This window comes from Schistocerca gregaria, chromosome 7, assembly GCF_023897955.1.
Source record: "Schistocerca gregaria isolate iqSchGreg1 chromosome 7, iqSchGreg1.2, whole genome shotgun sequence".
NCBI lineage: Eukaryota > Metazoa > Arthropoda > Insecta > Orthoptera > Acrididae > Schistocerca > Schistocerca gregaria.
This window is the reverse complement of record NC_064926.1, coordinates 344,360,564-344,384,119: the sequence shown is the minus strand read 5'-3', so window position 1 is coordinate 344,384,119 and position 23,556 is coordinate 344,360,564. Positions and strand designations below refer to the sequence as shown.

Genomic DNA, 23,556 nt, shown 5'->3' with positions numbered 1-23,556 from the left:
TAGGCTAGGCGGTAGTTTGAAGTACTCTCACGAACACTTGCCAGTCGATATCCATATAGGGAAGTCAGACCGCATGCAGAGTGCAGACAGTTCGACTGTAAAAATTTTACCAGTAAACTGTCGAAGTATTCGAAACAAAGTTCTCGAATTTTTTGGCCTCCAGAAAAGTTCTCAACCTCAAATTATTTTTGGAACTGAGAGCTGGCTAAAAATCCAAAGTAAAAAGCTCCGAGATATTTAGCGAGTCTTGGAATGTTTATCGGAAAGACAGATTAGATGCTGTAGGAGGGGAAATGTTCATTGCAGTCGAAACAAATAGTTGTCTCTACTGAGGTTGAAACTGAGTGTGATAGTGATGTTATCTGGTCACTCATAACAGGCCTAGGTGAAACCAAGTTTTTACCGACCACCCGACGCCGCTGTGACAGTTCCAGGGTCATTCAAAGAAAATCTGTGGTCAGTTGTGCATAAATACCCAGATCACACAATACTAGTTGGTGGTGACTTTCACCTACCGACTATAAACTGGGGTGTGTATGGATTCGTTGGAGGAACTACAACAGACAGTCTTTGAACACATTTTCTGAAAACTGTGTTGAGTAGCTAGTTCTGCAACCCACACGCAATGGATGAATATTGGCCATTGTAGGTGCAAACAGGACGGACCTTATAAATGGTGTCAGTTTAGAGACCGGGATTAGTGATCACAATGTCATCAGTGTGACTATCATTACCAAAGTTAATAAATCAGTAAAGAGAACTAGGAGAATGTTTTAGCTAGGAAGATCAGATAAGCAATTATTAGAATCTCACTTAGACAATGAAATGCAATCATTTAGTTCAAGAATAATGGCCATAAAGTAATTATGGGCAAAGTTTAAACAGATTGTAAATCGTGATCTGGACAGTTATGTACCCAGTAAGTGAACTAAGGACGGCAAAGACCCAGCGTGGTTTAATAACGAAATTCGGAGAATGCTGAGGAAACAAAGGCTATAGCACTCTCGATTTAACAGAGGACGCACAAATGACGACAGGCAAAGATTGACAGAGATTCGTGTGTCTGAGAAAAGATCTAAGCGCGAAGCGTACAACAGCTACCACAGTCTTGAAATGGCTTAAGATTTGGCGGAGAACCCTTAAAAATTTTGGTTCTATGTAAAATCGGGTAAGCGGGTCTAAGGCTTCCATCCAGTCACTCGTAGACCAGTATGGTTTGTCCGTAGAAGTTGTTTGCTCATTGCATGGAGGCCGTTATGGAAGACACTCTAATAAGGATCCCCGGTGTAGAGAAACAACTGAAATAGTTGAAAACAAATAAGTCGCCAGGTCCGCAAGGAATCTCAGTTCGGTTTTACGAAGAGTACTCTACGTCATTGGCCCCATAGTTAGATTCCATTTAACTCGAATCTCTCGACCAGCGCAAAGGGCCAAGTGACTGGAAAAAAGCGCAGGTGACTCCTGTTTATAAAAAGGGTAAAAGAACGGACCTACAGAATTACAGACCAATAACTTTAACATCGGTTTGCTGCAGCGTTCTAGAGCACATTTTGAGTTGGAATATAATAGTTTTCCTAGAGATTGAGAAGCTCGTGTCCACGACTCAGCACGGATTTAAAAAGCATCGCTTGTGCGAAACCCAGCTTGCTCTTTTCTCTCATGATATATTGAGAACTATGGATGAACGGCAAAATGCAGATTCTATATTTATAGACTTCAGAAAAGTATTCGACACGGTACCTCGATGGAGACTGTAACCGGAGGTACGTGCATACGGAATAGGCTCCCAGATACGTGACTGGATAGAAGATTTCTTAAGTAATAGAGCCCAGTACGTTCTCCTCGACGACAAGTGTTCATCGGAGACAGAGGTATTTCAGGAGTGTCGCAGGAAGTCTGATAGGACCTGTTGCTACTTTCTGTGTACGTAAATGATCTGGCAGACTGGGTGGGCAGCTATATGCAGTTTCGTCGCTGATGATGCTGTGATGTGGAGGAAGGTGTCGAAGAACTGTAAGTAAATACAAGATGATCTCAAAATTTCTGGTTGGCGTGATGGATGTTAGCTGACTGTTGATGTAGAAAACAGTAAGTAACTGAAATACTCGAATACAGCGTTATTAGCGACCTGCTTAACACACTCACGTCGTTTAAATAAGTCTTTTAAATATGTTGGTGCAACGTTGCGAAGCGATATGAAATGGAACGAGCATGTGAGGATTGTGGTAGGGACGACGAATGATCGACTTCGGTTCATTGGGAGAATTTTAGGAAAGTGTAGGTCATCTGTAAAGGAGACCGCATATAGGACACTACTGCGATCTATTTTTTTAGTACTGGTCTAGTGTTTGGCATTCGCACCTGATCGGATTGAAAGAAGACATCGAAGCAGTTCAGAGTCGAGTTGCTAGATCTTTTACCGGTAGGCTCGATCACCATGCAGGTGTCACAGATATGCTTCGGGAGCCCGAGTGGGAATCCCTGGAGATAAGAAGACATTCATTTCGAAGAACACTACTGAAAAAGATAAGAGACCCGGCAGTTGGAGCTGACTGCAGAACGATCCTACTGTCGCCAACATAAATTTCGCGAAGGGTCCACGAAGATAACACGTATGAAATTAGCGTTCATACGGAGGCATATAGACAGTGGTTATCCCTCGCTGTATCTGCTACTGGAACGCTTAAGAAAACGACTAGTTGTGGTGCAGGGTACCCTCCGCCTCGTACCGTACAGTGGCTAGTGGAATACTAATGTAGATCATCAAATTATCGCAAAGTAGTTTTGTTGCGCTACGTGCTCGTTCCTAGTAGAAGGGACGAGTGACCCTCCGTAGACCAATGTTCCATGTGCTGCAACCTGGTCCCAGCATTTATCTTGCCAGCTCTGCGTTCCCCATGAAGTACGATGCACAAAGCGTTAAAACACGATAACACACAGAACAACAGTTCCACGGTACACAGACAGCTGGCGCATACGACTTCCCTCCCTTAGATTAACTGACGACCGAAGCGACAGGAAACATATCTGGTCAAAGAGATTAAAAAGAAATGATCAAATAGTGAAATCGGTGGACCCCTTACGGCTAAGAAACTAGAGAGAGGTAGGATTTTTAGTTAGTTACAGAAGTGGATGTGGCGTGGTGGCAGTAAACTACAGAACAGTTTGTCTGCCGTGATATCTTGCCCGTGGCAGAACGAGGAAACTTCCGACTGTTGGATGAAATAGCCATAGAGGTAAATGAAAAAATCTAAAACATTGCTTATTTTAATGAAATTCACGTGATACATATCCAGTTTTAGGTTTTAGGTGACCAACTTTATGTGATAACAATGTAAGATAAGTTAATAAATGAGTGTTAACAATGTGAAATATTTTCTTGCACAATCAGGAGTTAATTGCACGCGTTGGGGACACACAGTGAGGTATTCTCTTGTGCTTGAGAGCTCTTTAACACTCCTCTTGGCCACAGCACATCAAATGGCATTCCCTCCTAAAGTTTTCTGTGTACGACTCAACTGTAGTCTTCTCCAGAGGACCCGACACTTCAACAGTGCCGCGAGGGAGGAGGGGGGGGGGGGAAAGGGGGGAGGTGAGAAATTTTCCCAGGCTAGGCTAGCTTCCGGTGCGATGTATGGAGCTGATTACAGACTGAAAGACTGACTGCCGATAGGCAAGACTTTTTTCTTTTCTACGAAATGGTAAGCTTCTTAAGTACTGCTGGGTCCTCAGAACATCTAAAATGTAGCAATGTGGGGCCTTTACATTACTACTCACGGGTGTACTGCCAGTGGACCTTTGGATCATTCCACGTACTTTCGGTTTTTTTATAGTGGTGTTTGTCTGTGTAGAATATCATTACACACCGCGTTCCAGAATTGAATTTTAAATTGAACGACCTCCTCTCTACCAACAAGCTGGAAGAAGCAGAAGAATATAGCATCACGTCTAATATGACACCAGATTTCGCGGCTGCTTCATTTCTTCAGTAATGCTCCAGATATTGCTTTGATTGTTATTCATATCTTACAGGCAGTGTGAATCTCATACAGTGCATTTACCGACATCTACGAGCAGTCACATACTGCTAAGATACAGGAAAACATAAATAAAAATAATGATTGGCCGATACTATGAACAACCAGACGAATGGAAATGGAAGTGAAGCTACATGCATCTTGACAGAATGTCAGGGAACGATGCGGGAGACCCGCACCGCCATACTAGGCAACAAGGTCCTAATGCCGGTGGTTTGCCGTTGCCTTCCTCCGACCCTTGATAAGGGTGAGTGACGATGAGGAAGACGACACAACACCACCCAGTCATTGCGGGGATTGTGACAATCCCTGACCCCGCCGGGAATCGATCCCGGGATGCGCTCGGGAAGCGACAACGCTACCACGAGATCGCGAGCCGCTGACAACCAGACACAGCCATACAAAATTTGGCGAGAACAGTTGTCAATTCCTTGTTTGTAAAGCTGCAGAAAACGCACACAATATTCGGAGGGAACACCTTTTCAATACTTTCTTCGTAAAACTGTAGAAAAAATTAACAAATACATTATCTTGACTTTTTGTTAAACGCTTAAAGAAAGGGGAATGAACATGTTACCAGTACCTTCTTTGTAAATCCGTGCAAAATTTTCAGTTGGTCGTAGTACTCTTTTGCTGACGAAGTCCTTTCGAAAATGAAATCAGACTGCATCCATGGATTAATCATTCTTTCCACGGTTAGTTCACTGATCCTGAAAATAATAAAAAGTATCACAACTTGTAAACTAATCCTTGCTCTGAAATTTGGGATAAATTTTAAGACAGTTAAACATTTGTCAAATTATGTGCACGATTTACCGTTTGCTGAATATTTATCACAGTTTGATTTTAATTTAAGTTCCAGCTTCAAAACACTGTAAAACAAGAAACGCTGCTCGCAATGACGTCAGATTTGAACGGAATATGACTGAAGAATGAAGAAACGTTGTGGAAACAAAGAATTGCTGTAGACGGCGCTTTAAGCGTCATAAAATAAATTGGTCTTCCTACAAATGACAAATGAATTGCAGTACAATGGCTACTGTGACTTGCCTAGAAAACCATCCGTACTGTCTAATGTGCATCACTGCACAAGTTTGGCATTGAACAGTTGTGGCACACTTATGTATGCCCGTCCACCACGACAAGATCCTATTGCATTGAATGAAAAAAAATCGAGTTTTGATTGTCCTGTGGTCAAACCCGCATAAAATCAACAGCGACATCGGTTTTTAATTATCCTGAGGTCAAAAACAGCATAAAAGCAACAGTGAAATGGGTTTCTAGGATTTAGTACCTCAGTCGGTATAAACGGAACCCGAATAGGATCTCTTTTTTGTCCGCGTGTCTGTCTTACAGTGTATCTGTCTGCCTGTCCGACTGTTAACACTTCTTTTTCTTCGGGAGGAGCAGAAGAATCATGTTAAAACTTATGTCACATACTAGGGCCATTGGACCCTTGGCGAAGTAAGAAATATACGCTTCTCAGCCAACTCGATCGGAAGATATGGTCATTTATGTCACATATTTATTTACGTACGATAAGAAGTGCAATAGTATCGAAGGAAATTGACGGAGATCCGAAATGTGAAATACTTTGGGTGAAGGTCATGGTTAAAGCAGGCTCAGACATGGTAATTGGATGTCTCTATAGACCCCCTGGCTCATCAGCTGTTGTGGCTGAGCACCTGAAGGATAATTTGGAAAATATTTCGAGTACATTTCCCCACCATGTTATAGTTCTGTGTGGAGACTTTAATTTGACGGATATAGACTGGGAGACTCAAACGTTCATAACGGGTGGCAGGGACAAAGACTCCAGTGAAATTTTTTTAAGTGCTTTATCTGAAAACAACCTTGGGCAGTTAAACAGAGAACCGACTCGTGGCGATAACATATTAGACTTTCTAGTGACAAACAGACCCGAACTATTTGAAACAGTTAACAGGGAATCAGCGATCATAAAGCGGTTACTGCATCGATGATTTCAGCCGTAAATAGAAATATTAAAAAAAGGTAGGAAGATTTTTCTGTTTAGCAAAAGTGACAAAAAGCAGATTTCAGAGTACTTGGAGGCTCAACACAAAAGTTTTGTCTCAAGTACAGACAGTGTTGAGGATCAGTGGACAAAGTTCAAAACCATGGTACAATATGCGTTAGATGAGTATGTGCCAAGCAAGATCGTAAGAGATGGAAAAGATCTACCGTGGTACAACAACCGAGTTAGGAAACTGCTGCGGAAGCAAAAGGAACTTCACAGCAAACGTAAACATAGCCAAAGCCTTGCAGACAAACAAAAATTACGCGAAGCGAAATGTAGCGTGAGGAGGGCTATGCGAGAGGCGTTCAATGAATTCGAAAGTAAAGTTCTCTGTACTGACTTGGCAGAAAATCCTAAGAAATTTTGGTCTTATGTCAAAGCGGTAGGTGGTTCAAAACAATATGTCCAGACACTCTGTGACCAAAATGATACTGAAACAGACGATGACAGACTAAAGGGAGAAATACTAAATGTCTTTTTTTCCAAAGCTGTTTCACAGACTGCACTATAGTTCCTTCTCTAGACTGTCGCACAGATGACAAAATGGTAGATATCGAAATAGACGACAGAGGGATAGAGAAACAATTAAAATCGCTCAAAAGAGGGAAGACCGCTGGACCTGATGGAATACCAGATCGATTTTACATAGAGTAGGCGAAGGAACTTGCCCCCCTTCTTGTAGCGGTGTACGATAGGTCTCTAGAAGAGCGTAGCGTTCCAAAGGATTGGAAAATGGCACAGGTCATCCCCGTTTTCAAGAAGGGGCGTCGAACAGATGTAAATAACTATAGACCCATATCTCTAACGCCGATCAGTTGTAGAATTTTGGAACACGTATTATGTTCGAGTATAATGACTTTTCTGGAGACTAGAAATCTGCTCTGTAGGAATCAGCATGGGTTTCGAAAAATAAGGTCGTGTGAAACCCAGCTCGCGCTATTCGTCCACGAGACTCAGAGGGCCATAGACACGGGTTCACGGGTAGATGCCGTGTTTCTTGACTTCCGCAAGGCGTTTGACACAGTTCCCCACAGTCGTTTAATGAACAAAGTAAGAGCATATGGACTATCAGACCAATTGTGTGATTAGATTGAGGAGTTCCTAGATAACACAACGCAGCATCTCATTCTCAATGGAGAGAAGTCTTCCGAAGAATGAGTGATTTCAGGTGTGCCAGAGGGGAGTGTGTTAGGACCGTTGCTGTTCACAATATACATAAATGACCTTGTGGATGACATCGAAAGTTCACTGAGGCATTTTGCATGATGCTGTGGTGTATCGAGAGGTTGTAACAACGGAAAATTGTACTGAAATGCCGGAGGATCTGGAGCGAATTGACGCATGGTGCAGGGAATGACAATAGAATCTCAATGTAGACAAGTGTAATGTGCTGCGAATACATAGAAAGATAGTTCCCTTATCATTGAGCTACAAAATAGCTGGTCAGCAACTGGAAGCAGTTGATTCCATAAATTATCTGGGAAAACACATTAGGAGTGATTTAAAATGGAATGATCATACGAAGTTGATCGTCGGTAAAGCAGATGCCAGACTGAGATTCATTGTATGAATCCTAAGGAAGTGCAATCCGAAAACAAAGGAAGTAGGTTACAGTAAGCTTGTTCGCCCACTGCTTGAATACTGCTCAGCAATGTGGAATCCGTATCAGATAGGGTTGATAGTAGAGATAGAGAAGATCCAACGGAGAGCAACGCACTTCGTTACAGGATCATTTAGTAATCGGAAAGCGTTACGTAGATGATAGATAAACTCCAGTGGAAGACTCTGCAAGAGAGACGCTCAGTAGCTCGGTACGGGCTTATGTTAAAGTTTCGAGAACATACCTTCAGCGAAGAGTCAAGCAGTGTATTGCTCCCTCCGACGTATATCTCGCGAAGAGACCACGAGGATAAAATCAGAGAGATTATAGCACACACAGAAGCATTCCGACAATCCTTCTTCCCACGAACAATACGAGACTGGAATAGAAGGGAGAAGCGATAGAGGTACTCAGGGTACCCTCCCCCACACACCGTCAGGTCGCTTGCGGAGTGTGGATGTAAATGTAGATGTCATATATTTACTTGCAAATACACTCATCAAAACACATGGTGTACTTCCCTTTACGGTAGACTCGTCAAATTTGGCAAGAAGCAAGGTTTCACAGTATAAGTAAAAGAAAAAATCCGCAAATTATTAAATTGTATTTATACCACATAAAAATATTTTCTTGTTATTAGAGGCTTCATGATCTGTTAAAAATATTAGAACGTACCGTAGAGATTCTGATCTGGTTCTCAGTAACATGTAGAGTGATTTACGAGGAAGGTTCGTGTGTGTAATTTACAAATATTTCGTGGTGACTGGCTGAACTACGATGGAATGTTGTCCCCTCCCACTTTGAAAACGATGCCTTTGTCACCTGGCTGTGACAGACGTTAAGGGCAGTCGACCACTGTTCTAAGGTCTCTAAGATGTAAAAGCAAAGTAATACTGGTAATTGGTGCGGGATTGCAGTGCCATTGTTTGGAATGGGATTCCAACATCCTATAAAATATGCATTGAAGGACTCCACAGAACAAATAGAAATTTGCATAACAGCAATAATACTATGGCCAACAGTATTGTTTTCTTCTCCCGTCGAATCTTACCAGTAATCGCAACAGGGACAAGAGAAGATGAATACAACGTGTCTTTAGCTGCCAGTTAGCATGACATCTTAACATAGCTCCAAAATTAACAAAATAAATGAAAAATTACAATGGCGAATGCAAAATTACATAACAAATTGAAATTTAAAGTTAAAACATTCCTGAAAATCTGGGAATGCACAGGATCGATATCATGCCAGTGTCGATGTCGACAGAAGATGAAAAGCGTCCAGATTCTCGATTCCTACCTATTTACGTAATTAAGTCTGTACAGAACCGCTGCTGCGCGAATAGTACTTGCACTTACCATGATTTTTAGTTGTCGTGAGACTGGCGGAAGACATTTTCAATATGCTGTCCACCGTTTTCTGCCACAAGCTGAAAACAGGAAACAGGATGCTTCACGACCGACTGGACTGTGTCAGTGGCCGCGTTCAGAGTGCGGTGAGCAATGCGTCTTCAGTCCTGCTACGTTCGTAATTGAGAGCACTGAATATAGCACCTTTCAGATAACCCCACAGCCAGAAGTCACATGGATTAATATCAGGTGATTGACGGCTGATAATTACAGCATTTCGAAAACGCCTCTGAAACAGCTGCTTCCTGGCTGTGCAATATGCAGAGGAGCGCCACCTTGCATAAAAATTATCCTATTCACATATCCAAGCTGTTCATGCGCTGTAATGACGTAGGTGCGAAAAAGACTCACATGGCGTTTGCCAGTGACGGTACAAGAACCAGACCCGCAGCACCATTGTCTTCGAAGAAATATGGCCTCACGTTGAACGATGCCGTCTTCCCGCACCACGCAGTTACCGGTTTAGCTGTGAACAGATATTCCGTTGCCCATACTGTGCAATTCTGTATACAAGGTGGTCCATTGATCGTGACAGGGCTAAATATCTCACGAAATAAGCTTCAAACGCAAAAACTATAAAGAACGAAACTCGTCTAGCTTGAGGGGGGAAACCAGATGGCGCTAGGGTTGGTCCACTAGATAACGCTGCCATAGGTCACACGGATATCAAATACGTTTCTTTTTTAAACAGGGACCTCTATTTTTTATTACATATGCGTGTAGTACGTAAAGAAACATGAATGTTTTAGTTGGGCCCCTTTTTTAGCTTTGTCATAGCTGGCGCTGTAATAGTCACAAACGTATAAGTACGTGGCATCACGTAACATTCCGTCAGTGCGGACGGAATTTGCTTCGTGACACATTACCCGTGTTAAAATGGAGCGTTTACCAATTGCGGAAAAGGTCGATATCGTGTTGATGTAAGGCTATTGTGACCAAAATGCACAACGGGCGTGTGCTATCTATGCTGCTCGGTATCCTGGACGACATCATCCAAATCTGCACATCAGTAGCAGACAAATTGCGAGAGAATCGGGAATCTCAAAAACGTCTGTGTTGAGATGCTACATCAACATCGATTGCACCTGTACCATATTTCTACGCACCAGGAATTGCACGACGACGACTTTGAACGTCGTATACAGTTCTGCCACTGGGCACAAGAGAAACTACGGGACGATGACAGATTTTTTGCACGCGTTCTATATAGCGACGAAGCGTCATTCACCAACAGCGGTAACGTAAAGCAGAATAATATGCACTATTGGGCAACCGAAAATCCACGAAGGCTGCGAGAAGTGGAACACCGGCGACCTTGGCGGGTTAATGTATGGTGCGGAATTATGGGAGGAAGGACAATTGACCCCCATTTTATCGATTCCAATCTAAATGGTGCAATGTATGCTGATATCCTACGTAATGTTCTACCGATGTTACCTCAAGATGTTTCACTTGAAGCGGTATTGAATAGCATATTTCAAGACAGGTGGATTGGTCGTCGAAGCACCATATACCATGGCCCGCACGTTCACCGGATCTGACGTCCCCGGATCTCTTTCTGTTGGGAAAGTTGAAGGATATTTGCCATCATGATCCACCGACAACGCCTGACAACATGCGTCAGCGAATTGTCAATGCATGTGCGAACATTACGGAAGGCGAACTACTCGCTGTTGACAGAAATGTCGTTGCACGTATTGCCAAATGCATTGAGGTTGACGGACATCATTTTGAGCATTTATTGTATTAACGTTGTATTTACAGGTAATCACGCTGTAACAGCATGCGTTCTCAGAAATGATAGGTTCACAAAGGTACATGTATCACATTGGAGCAACCGAAATAAAATGTTCAAACGAACCTAAGTTCTGTATTTTAATTTAAAAATCCTACCTGTTACCAACTGTTCGTCTAAAGTTGTCAGCCATATGTTTGTGGCTATGACAGCGCCATCCATCACAAAGCGAAAAACGTGGTCCAGCTAAAGTATTGATATTTCTTTATGTGCTACACGAATATGTAATAAAAAATGGGGTTTCCTCTTTTTAAAAACGCAGTTGATATCCGTTTGACCCATGGCAGCGTCATCTAGCGGGCGCACCATAGCGCCATCTGGTTTTCCCCTTCAAGCCAGACAAGTTTCGTTCTTTGTAGTTTTTTCGTGTGGCGCTTATTTCGTGAGGTATTTGGCCTTTTCACGATCTATTGACCACCCTGTAAATAAAAGTCTCTGCAGATGGAAATGGACTTCGTCTGTACACAGAATGTTCCAAGGCCATTTATTGTCAACTTCCGCTCGAGCAAGAAATTCTAAAATAGAAGTTTGTCTGACTGGCGGGTCAGTATGAGGCAACTCCGGAATGTGGGTAATTTTGTATGGACAGCAGTGCAGGATGTTCGTAGACTTTTACGCACCGTGCTCGCAGGCATGTCTAAAGTTCGGGCAATTCCCCCTGCACTGCATGTTTGTCCGGCAACGTCTAGCCCCACCCGCAATGTTGTTGTCACATCTTCCACCCCCTCTGTCACATTGAACTTCAAAAGAATCTGTTTTTTCGAATTTCATAATCATTTGCTCCATAACCTTGTCAGAAATCAACGCCTCTTTTCATACCCTTGGGCGTCCAGAACGTCTGCAGGGCGATTAGTGCACAGTTACCGTTCTTGCTAAAGATTTTTACCAGCAGCGCGCAATCCTGCATTGAAATTGTCAAGCTGGGCGTCTCTAACGCAACCTGAGGAACAGCCGTGTATCCCGAATCTTTTATGTTCCCATATTCTGCCTCTCACAGCTCCATCTAGCGGTAAAATGTTCGTTATTTTTTTGATTCCGTAACATTTCCCTCTTCTTCGATAATATTCCGTTCCAATTTGACTTCATTCTGAGCATGGGTTCAGACGTTTACAGCGTACTGCAACTGAATCTTTAATTATACTCAACCTGTATTATTTTGAACTTGTGTCACTGTATTGATTGTACATTGGGAGAATATTAGAAACACAGGAGGAACCACATTATGATCGTTTACACGTTTATTCAAAGCATTGCCGACAACAGATGCATATGCCCAACTTCAGATGCTTCCATTCACATGTGAGGCAGTACGTATTCTTTACCCCGTGATAGGTGCTGTTGCACCACGTGACAAATAATTATTTCTTTCTTAAAGTTGCCTTTGATTATTTTTGACCGATATTTTTAGTTAGACACCGAAATGTGTGCTCTACTAGCAAAAATGGTTACAGCAGGTACGAAAAAATCATCTTGAATTCGTACTTTCGTGTATTCCGAATTTTTACTAGGAAAACTATGTACGTTTCATTACACGTTATTTAATTTGATCGACAGCTTCGCATCATGAAGCACATACAATAATGAATAATTTCACTTGTACTGTTCGCAAGTTTCACTCGGCAGCGCTTCACAGTTATTGACCCAGACTTTTCGGGCGTACAAGCGCCGGTCATGAGCTTTATAAACGATATAACAGTAACGTTTTTAAATGTCCATAGTTTTTCTACGGAGCAGTGGCACACAAATGTTATCGTCATATCTACACGGTTGTTCAAGGTTGAAATTAATGGAACAGAAACTCACAGTAGAACATGTAGAAATCTGCTTATCCCTGACATGTAGTAAATTTTCAGTGCTTTTCTTTTTTAAAATTTTTTGTTCTTACTTCTAGGCGTGGCTGCACTTAAGTTAACCTATGAGCTTGAGTTTTACAGCAAATTAATTGAAATTTGACATAACATTGTAACATATCTGAATAAATTATGTGTTAAAATAGTGTCACATATGTATACGTATTAACAGCAAGTTCAGAAACTTACAAGACACTCTGAATAGGGCGATATATTGAGAGTACATATTCTAATTACCAATTTGTGCTGAGATACATTTACAGTGTATCACTGTTTTTTCTCTAATGATATTTTTAGAGTTCAAGTTAATTGTTTCATGTAAATAATTCTAATACAAAGGTGACATAGTGAACTTAGGTAATTTATTAATAATCTTACGAATTGTACAACATAGCATGTAAGGTGGAAGTTTAGAAAGAGATTTTTATTTGATAGTTCAGTCTGCTCATTCGGCAGATGTTATGGTGTATTGTATTGTATTGTACTGTATGAAACTGGGGACCTAGAAACCACGGAGAGGCTTCGTCCCCGCCGTAGCCCTCAGTGGTTCACAACCCCACAACAAGCTACAGCAGTCCACACACCCTACCACCGCCCCAAACTGAACCCAGGGTTATTGTGCGGTTCGGCCCCCAGTGGACTCCCTGGGGACGTCTTACAATAGATGGGTGTAACCCCAATGTATGCGTGTAGAGTAATTGTGGTGTACGAGTACGTGGAGATAGTGTTTGCGCAGCAATTGTCGACACAGTGTAACTGAGGCGGAATAAGGGGAACCAGCCCGCATTCGCCGAGGCAGATGGAAAACCCTCTAAAAACCATCCACAGACTGGCCGGCACTCCGTACCTCGACACTTATCCGCCGGACGGATTCGCGCCGGGGACCGGCAAGCCTTCCCGTCCGAAAATCAGTGCGTTAGTTCGCACGGCTAACCGGGCGAGCTATACTACCTTACACTGTTATATATATATTTATATTTCTTCTAGCAGGTTCAACTTGTTACGTGTTTCTGTTACGTGTAGGATCTGTGCAGTGTTCTCCAGTTCTCCAGAAGCATGATCTTCCCGTGGAGGATGTTACCCGAAAGCTCACTTACGATAGTTTTCCAGTCTAAATGCACCTTTATGACATTTTAACATTAATGTGAATTATTCCTTCTTGCTACCAAGATTTTTTGCATTAGAACATATATTTGTTATTTGTAACTGAAAGCATCGATTCAAATTTGAAAAAAAATGTGATAGTGAAAAAAATAACTATTTCTCACACTGTTCAACAGTAGACTACATGGTGCCACCTTCACGCAGTACGTAAGAGTGCAGAATTCTGAAGACGAGTATTTGTGCCTGAAATGGGTTATGACTTTAATAAAAATGTACCTCTTTTTAAAATAGTGACTGATATCTAATGTTATTTCTGTACATGCTGACTTACAAATAAACTATGGTTTCATAATAGCATTAAGTAAGCTATTGTCGTGCAGTATTTACTGTGTTATCTGTAGAATTAAATCCTTGTCTTAAACGTTGGCTACTGTAAATCTCTAGGAAGAGATTAAAGTACTTCTTCGCAGTATAATTCACAACTTTTATTAAACGAAATATGATTTTACTCAAAGATAATTTCAATCTATCCTAGAAAAGGCGGTAGATACACTAATGTTGTGTTATCTATAAGTGAAGAAGTTTCATTTCCAACACGTACCTAGTAACGGCGTTGACATAAGCAGATTGCGTCTGATTCTGAGCATTGACTGAAGTCCCCATTGCTGTTTCTGGGCATACGAGAAAGAAGCATCAGTCTAAAGATATTTCAAATTCTTTTAAAAAGAAAATACAAAGAAGTATAAATATCAGGAGCCTTATACATTGTGAAAGTACCCTGTGACAAATGAATATGTTACGCTGGCAACAAATGTTTGACATACACTATTTTGCCTTAATATATTATTTTCTTGATGAAAATCACTTCGACGCTACACCTGTAAACCAAGAGTAATGCTAACATCAGAAAGATTGCATATGAAACTTGCAAACAAAATGTCAATAGCATACATTTGTTGCAGTAATGTTTATACTACCAGAGGTCCCCAAAAATTATAAAAAAAGTCAGTAAATCCTTTCGATATTTTAAGAATTGATATGAATAGACCTTAACTGACACATTAAATTCATCAAAAAAGGAAAGAGTTTTTTTAAAGATTTTCATTGGTTTTCTTTAGCAGCTCCGATTATCTTTGTTAATTAAGTGTCCTTTTGTTTAAATACAATCCTTGTTTTCGAAGATGCCAATTTAATCTCCCTAGTATTAAGTAAATTTATGATGTCATACATTACTGATATCCTGCTGGGTTTGTTTGTTTCCAGTTTTGTATTTATTTTCAGTCTATAATCATTTTATTTGGAAACTTTTCAATTTGCATAAAAACAACAATGGGTATTGTGGGTCCGCTTAAGGGTAAGAAAGTTGTTTTTATTCATCTTCTTTACAAACTAATTTCAGCAACATTATAGGCACATCAGTGAGTTTTTCCTTCTTCTAAAACATGCAAAATTAGCAAAATTATGAACGTTGTAAAATATTATTACATCTGTACTGTGTTTCCAAATACTGTATTTTGTGAATAGTTTTATAATACCTTATTTAAGTTACAGCATAGTTTCTACGTTAGTTATAGTTGTTCCTAGCATGTTTTCTGTGTTTTGCTGCCATTTCTTTGGCATACTGCATGTCATCAAGAACTGCATAAGCTGTTGTTATTAACAGATACAAAAAAGTGGACTTAGATAAGTTTGCTATATGCTATTGGGAATTGTGGCAGTGATATGGATACAGTTTTGGTGTGCACATGTTGTTACGTAATTTTTCATGCACTCACGTTCATTGGTCTGCTTGCAGATACCTTTAAACACATGAAAACGTAATTATTACAACTTGGTCATAATTCAGAATATTACGTCATTGTATTATGCGATACAGTCTCACAACACACGCGAAGAGCAAGATGGCGTAATGTTTTGAATTATGACGAAGATGTAAAAGTTAAGTTTTTCTACAAGTTGACCAAAGAACACAAGTACAGGGCAAGTTACGTAACAACCTAGTGCACACCAAAACGGTACCCACAACTCTACTACGTTCTCGAGTAGTATAACGCTGACGTATGTAAGCCCACTGTTTCATATTTGTTAATAACAACCGCTCATACAGCTGCAGATGAAATGCTTTACGACGAAGAAACGGCACAAAAACACAGAAAATATGCCGGAAACAACGGTCAGTGGAGAAGCCGTGCCCTGAGACTTATAGGAAATAAGTTATTATAAAACTGTTCGTAGAATACTACATTTGGAACCGGAAAGTGCAGATGGAATAATGTTTTGTGACGTTTAGAATGAAGCTATTTTCCATGTTTCAGAATAAAGAAAAAATACCACTGGTAATTGGGATACTGTGGCTGAAACTAGTTGGGGGGGGGGGGGGGGGGGGGGGAATAAAATTAAAAGTATTTTGCACCAAGGCGGACCTTCAATCCACATTGTTGTTCAGTCTATAACTTAGAAACAATTCCACAAATTTTATTAGGTGGATCTATATTTTTCACCACAAGATGCGGCGAAAGCATCGTAGAGTCATATTGGCCCAAGTTCATTTAAAACACTAGAGTGGTTTAGGACCACTATATTTGTCTAATTTCAATTTTCTTTGCTATAACGCATGTACAATAATAATGGTTATTACTAAGTATTGTAGCAGTCTCGAAATGTTCCACCCTTCCACCAAGACTGGGACAGGAAAACGGGGCCCACGTGTGGAGCCGCTGATACTGATGCAGCGGTGTCACCGCTGATGGTCGGGCACTTCCCACGCGACCAGATCAGCTTCTCCCAACGAGACTGGGCGAGTTTTGTGTATAACGGACCGGTGATGCTGCTCTTTCTCTCTCCCTAGCCTCGACACGTGGTGCGCAGCTCTTAAGGGACTGAAGTTTCCCGTCATGCCTGCTCCTGTATAGGCCTTTGTATCCCTTCTTCCAGTAATCCAGGGCTTACTTGCTTACTTCAGGTCTCCTTATTACCCCTAAATTAGTAGCCGGATTTGGCGCCACCTTCATAACTCGGTTATTTTGTGTTTCCGTTCTGGCTATTAGGCGCATTGGACCATCAAATTAAATATTTTCCTCTTCTAAATTGTTCTGTGGCACATTCTTCTTTCCGTGTCTCATATATCAGCGAAACCAACACAAAAATTTCAAACTTTATGTCGAGCGTCACACTGTTAATTTTCACACACGCACACACACACACACACACACACACACACACACACACACACACACACACACGCACACACACACACACCACGTGTGTCTGTAGAAATATGATTGCAAATTATCAAATTAAGTGTTCCAATGCTACTTCCATTTGGTAAAAAATTATATGCTTAACAGGCAGTTAACCATGTTTAGACCAAATCGAGATGCTATAACAACCTGACCACATACCGTAGAAAACACATGTTGGAAGAAATGCTATAGCCGGCCAGGGTGGCCGAGCGGTTCTAGGCGCTTCAGTCCGGAACCGCGCGGCTGCTACTGTCGCAAGTTCGAATCCTGCCTTGGGCATGGATGTGTGTGGTGCCCTTAGGTTAGTTAGGTTTTAGTGGTTCTAAGTTCTAGGGGACTGATGACCTCAGGTGTTAAGTCCCATAGTGCTCAGAACCTTTTCTTTTTTTTAGTGCTGTAATAAGCAGGCCATCATTCAGACAAATATGCAGCACGCATTACTGCCAGCTACTGGAACAATGCAATTAATTACAACTAATTAATTAGGCATGAACTTCGTGTACGGCACAATGACCCAAAAATATTTCCACATCAAAATCGGTCTGTCAGATTTATCAAGTGTTACAGTGTTAATTCAACAACTGCTGAGATATGCCATAAACACAATATTTATCTTAAAATCAATACCACAACTTGTGAAAATATTCGTCAGCAACAAACACACAAAATATTAGGTCTAGTGTTATAATGGTATCACCACGTGCAAATGTGTAAAGGGTGTTGGCATTTCGATCTGAGAATGTTACTAGTGGTTCATAGAAGGAACTGCCATCACCTGGCATTTTTACAAGTTTTTCAGTAACGATTCACCTTAGAAAGCACTCATGAGAAGAGAATGCATCATTTTCTGTACTACAAAAACAGAATCGAAGGGATTTATTTCCATTTGATTAGACTAACTTTATATTATGTACAAAACGAACGTTCAAGGACGGCTGCGATGTTTGCTGACTGAAATTATTGTGCCAAGCCTCTCTCAAACCTTTACAGATTATATTTCCAATAATCAATTACAAAATACTATCGAAAATACCATGTGTATACCATGTGTAAAAGCATACAACATAACTAAAAGATAAACTAACCAAGTATCATTTTAGAAAGAAAGGGAGGGGTTTTGACGATATTTTTAGTACATGGTGTCACTTAAACCGCATGTTGTCAAGAGTCACAAGAACTCGATCTTACAAAATTTTAACATACGAACAACATTCCCGAAAACAGTGGTGAAACATAGCGGAGATTAAACTTGGCGAAAGCTAATGGTGGGAAAAGAGAGAGCTGAAAGATCGATATCTCGAAGATATAATCTTCGCAAAAAAATAAAATTATTTGTCGTAATATATAATGACTTCATGTACAAGACACAAGCACGTTGATTATCGTAAGACGCAAGCGTAATTACAGATTTCGATCACGAACGAAATTTCAAATTCTGTACGAAAATAGAAATGTGTTATTTCTCAAAATATGTATGATTCCGACCACAAAATTTGCTTGAAACTTTGAAAATTGCTTTGGATATTGAGCCGGGTGACGTCGTACAACGGGCGCAATATTTCCGCAAGCCGACTTCTTGCCTTCTTCAGGCTTACTTGGTGTCTAATTGATCTCTGCTGGGTGCCGACATTATATAATCTTTACCCTCCTCCCGCAGTCACCGTCTTGGCGGTTCCGTACGGTCTGCGGCCGGTGGTGGGGGAAGGGCGGCGCCGGGAGGTGGGGGAAGACACTGTGCCCCTAAGCCGACACACACAGATTTGTACCTGCATGCCTCCAGCTGTCATGCTCCTTCATAACTAAAGGGTTTCTAGAGCACACTGGTGCACAGAGCACATGAAATCAAGGGCTGTGACAGTCTAACAGCTGAATTACGGCACCTATAGGCAGTGTTCCGCACGAACGGTTACATCTGCCAGATAAAACACGCCTTAAGTTCGAAGAAGCCGAGATCACAGCCTTCCGAGGAAGAAGACAAACCGGCGCGACGCCGATTATACCACAAGTCGAGAATACAGCGGTAAAGATCGGCAGAATAGTTCGAAAATACAAAGATAAATGCCTGTTTCGTCCTCCACCCAAAAAGAAGAAGTTATTAGGATCAGTCAAGGACAATTTAGGGCTCCGGAAACGGGGAAATGTATGTAGGCCAGACCATCCGGACGGTACAGGAGAGATGCAGTGAACATAAACGCCACACAGACAACGCACAGCCTACCAAGTCCGCTGTGTCAGAGCACTGTATCTCATATGGACATGACATGAATTACGAAGGCACAAATGTATTACAACAGTCGAACATCTTCTGGGACCGTATCCTCAAAGAGGCAATGGAGATCCTGCTGCATAACGAGTTAATAAATAGACAGCGGTTTCCAGTTAAGCAAGGCCTGGGATTCAGCTTCGAGTATGATTAACACAAAGCGACAGTGAATATGGAAATCGGCTCCTTTTGGGACACCTGAGGAAGGAGACGCATCATCACCACAGTTCCGCACGCGGCCGTGGCCGCGGAAGGACTGCGGTCCATGAGCTGTCGCGGGGCGCTGCTCTTTCCTCACTACCCAGCGCGGCGCTTCCCCCACCACCGGCACAGACCGTACAAAAGCGGAAAGACGGAGGCGCGGCAGGGGGTTAAGGATTACTTAAGTCGGTATCCATCAGAGATCAATCAGATTCCACGAACGCGCGAAGAAGGCAAAGAGTCGGCTTGCCGAAGTATCGCGCCTGTTGGACGCCGCCACCTGGCTCAATAGTTAAGAAATTTTTGAGATTTCCGTACGCCGGGAAAACCGCACATCACACATACACTTGAAACTAGTATCATAACTTCTTTTTGTAACATTCGAAAATACGTGTGGCTGTGGTGCAAGGGCGTGTTGGGTTGCACTGTGCCTTTACCAGTCGCCTGACTTCACATGTCACGCTCGCCATGCACCGCAAGGAATGTGCACTTTTGGTCTACATACTGGTGGCAGCCTTCTGACACAGTGAAGAGCTGCTGTCTGTTCGAATCGGCCAGGTACGGCATTCGTCAGCTCAGATGGGCGCGCCTTGTGGATGCAGGTATCTGACCGCCCGTCCGTATATCGCAGCGGCGGGTCGTTGGATCGGCTCCCGCTCCACCAAACGTCGGCCACCCATCGCGGGCCGGCTATGTTCTGCCCCGGTCGGAGGCTATTATTGATGCAGTAAGACGTTGACTCCGCCGTCAACCGGTAGAGTTGTTCCATGAAGGTGGCGTAAGGCCGCAGCATCGAACGGAGATAATGTTGAAAAATCGGGACCTGTAGCCAAAGATTGGAGAATACTGCGATACAAACCAGCCTGCTTTCAGATAAAAGGTTTTATATTACTTAGTTAACGCCCCTCGTTGGTTGAGACAAACAATGGTTAAAACTGGAGCCAGGGGAATGAGACACGTAACAAAAGAACTTAAACTATAAAGCTAATTATTAATAGTAACTTTGTTGAGAACGGGGACAATTGTGGATCAGTCACAGCAGCAAATTGCCAATCTTTTGTTGGAGACGAACAATTAGAGGAACGTCTGAATCATGGAGTTTTGGCTGCAGCAAAATTTAATGGGGACGAAAGGTACAAACAAATTCCCTTGGAGGCAACTGCTTCAACTGCTCAAGCCCCTACGGTTTTGCCGTCGATGGCAATGGCAGTTAATCCGGTAGAAGACGTTTCTTTGAACTTATACAGCCCTTTTAGAGGAAGCCGAATGAAAATGGGCATGCATCTCTCCATAACATCAGAGATTTTACTCAAATGTCTGTGAGCTCAGATGAGAATATTATTCGAGCCACGTTAGTTGCGTGGTGATGACAGCAGCTATAATGAGTCCTTAGATTCACTAATAAAGGCTTCCTCTCTGTAAACACTTTTGTGCGCTTTGGTGAAGCCTTTCACAGACAAAAATGTGTTAGCTATTATCGGAATAAGTTATCTACTTTAAGTAAAGAAGCTGTAGAAGAGTTTGAATCGTTTGCCACACATATGTTTTGACAGAATGCCAATAACGTAGCTATGCCCTGCTTCATGAGTCCGAGGTTTGCGATATAGATGTCTTTGTTAAAGGAAATGATCCTAGATTAGGAGGCGACATCAGGTTCGTGCTCCCTGGTGTGGAAGAAGGGGTATGACTATCTCTGTTGATGGAAGATCTAAATCAGTTTGTAACAACTGCTACCCGTGCCACTAATTTAGAACATACATTCATAAACGGAGCAAGGGGTGGTCGTTGCCATCAATTGGAACACCATGCGCACGATCGCTGAGCATCATGTAGCGTGCATTGTAGGGAAATAGGCCATATGCAACAGGCATGCTGTAGTCATCCGTAACATAAGACAGAGTGTTAGTTGAGCCCATGGAGCGACTGGCAGAGGCAGAAATTTGGGCAATGAATCCGGAGCTGAGTAGCCTTTTGTTAATCTAGATTAATCTGGTGATAAGCGAAGGATTAGAAAAGGCTGAAAATGTGAGGTTGCTCAGAGAGTTAAGTTAGAAAATAGCGAAGACACTTTTTGCTAGCCCAGCACAAGTGAGTAATATTCTTCCGCCTTAGCAGCAGGTAAGTCTTGCGGCAGCGGCGCTGTCTCCTGAGCGGTTTATGATGGGAAATAATATTCCCTTTAGGCTTGTGGAAGATTAATTTGAAGAATATTACGGAATTGTTTGCAGTTACAGTAGAGGTATTAGCACAGGAAAATTCTGTTTCTGATACGCTGTTACGGAATGTCTTCCTGAGCTGCGTTCGCGGTGTAGATGACTTTGGGTTACATACTAACCGAAAACTTTAGATGTGGAGAATATTTCGAGGTCAGTTGTGCCTCACACCAAGTATTGTACAATAAGAAAACTGTGGACAAGCTCTGCTTAAACTGTGTGTGTGTGTGTGTGTGTGTGTGTGTGTGTGTGTGTGTGTGTGTGTGTGTGTGTGTGTGTCTGTGTGTGTGCGAGTGAGTGGCTGGCGTATTTTAAATTTGGAAATACTACAAGTTAACCCCTGAAAGTAATTCTTCGGTTAAATACATTTGAACAAGACACAAGAAATCTCAGATCGTTTCGATATTTTTGAACGCGACCTAGATGGCTACTCCTGGGTCATGTTTGATTATATACACTCCTGGAAACTGAAATAAGAACACCGTGAATTCATTGCCCCAGGAAGGGGAAACTTTATTGACACATTCCTGGGGTCAGATACATCACATGATCACACTGACAGAACCACAGGCACATAGACACAGGCAACAGAGCATGCACAATGTCGGCACTAGTACAGTGTATATCCACCTTTCGCAGCAATGCAGGCTGCTATTCTCACCATGGAGACGATCGTAGAGATGCTGGATGTAGTCCTGTGGAACGGCTTGCCATGCCACTTCCACATGGCGCCTCAGTTGGACCAGCGTTCGTGCTGGACGTGCTGACCGCGTAAGACGACGCTTCATCCAGTCCCAAACATGCTCAATGGGGGACATATCCGGAGATCTTGCTGGCCAGGGTAGTTGACTTAACACCTTCTAGAGCACGTTGGGTGGCACGGGATACATGCGGACGTGCATTGTCCTGTTGGAACAGCAAGTTGCCTTGCCGGTCTAGGAATGATAGAACGATGGGTTCGATGACGGTTTGGATGTACCGTGCACTATTCAGTGTCCCCTCGACGATCACCAGAGGTGTACGGCCAGTGTAGGAGATCGCTCTCCACACCATGATGCCGGGTGTTGGCCCTGTGTGCCTCGGTCGTATGCAGTCCTGATTGTGGCGCTCACCTGCACGGCGCCAAACACGCATACGACCATCATTGGCACCAAGGCAGAAGCGACTCTCATCGCTGAAGACGACACGTCTCCATTCATCCTTCCATTCACGCCTGTCGCGACGCCACTGGCGGCGGGCTGCACGATGTTGGGGCGTGAGCGGAAGACGGCCTAACGGTGTGCGGGACCGTAGACCAGCTTCATGGAGACGGTTGCGAATGGTCCTCGCCGATACCCCAGGAGCAACAGTGTCCCTAATTTGCTGGGAAGTGGCGGTGCGGTCCCCTAGAGCACTGCGTAGGATCCTACGGTCTTGGCGTGCATCCGTGCGTCGCTGCGGTCCGGTCCCAGATCGAGGGGCACGTGCACCTTCCGCCCACCACTGGCGACAACATCGATATAGTGTGGAGACCTCACGCCCCACGTGTTGGGCAATTCGGCGGTACGTCCACCCGGCCTCCCGCATGCCCACTATACGCCCTCGCTCAAAGTCCGTCAACTGCACATACGGTTCACGTCCACGCTGTCGCGGCATGCTACCAGTGTTAAAGACTGCGATGGAGCTCCGTATGCCACGGCAAACTGGCTGACACTGACGGCGGCGGTGCACAAATGCTGCGCAGCAGGCGCCATTCGACGGCCAACACGGCGGTTCCTGGTGTGTCCGCTGTGCCGTGCGTGTGATCATTGCTTGTACAGCCCTC

The 23,556-nt window shown here is 42.9% G+C and overlaps 2 protein-coding genes across 3 annotated transcripts in view; both read right to left on the bottom strand.

Moving 5' to 3' along the window:
- The window catches only part of LOC126282394 (uncharacterized), a 370,909-nt gene that overhangs the window by 252,424 nt on the left and 94,929 nt on the right, over positions 1 to 23,556 (bottom strand). The window lies entirely within an intron of this gene.
- Positions 1 to 23,556, bottom strand: part of LOC126282123 (cytochrome P450 4C1-like) — a 66,787-nt gene that overhangs the window by 20,133 nt on the left and 23,098 nt on the right. For both annotated transcript variants that reach the window (XM_049981592.1, XM_049981593.1), the window contains exons 5-6: positions 14,435 to 14,504; positions 4,621 to 4,747 (exon numbers count right to left, since the gene is read on the bottom strand). In XM_049981592.1, coding sequence (XP_049837549.1) covers positions 4,621 to 4,747; positions 14,435 to 14,504 — 197 coding nt within the window. The remainder of the gene's footprint in view (positions 1 to 4,620; positions 4,748 to 14,434; positions 14,505 to 23,556) is intronic.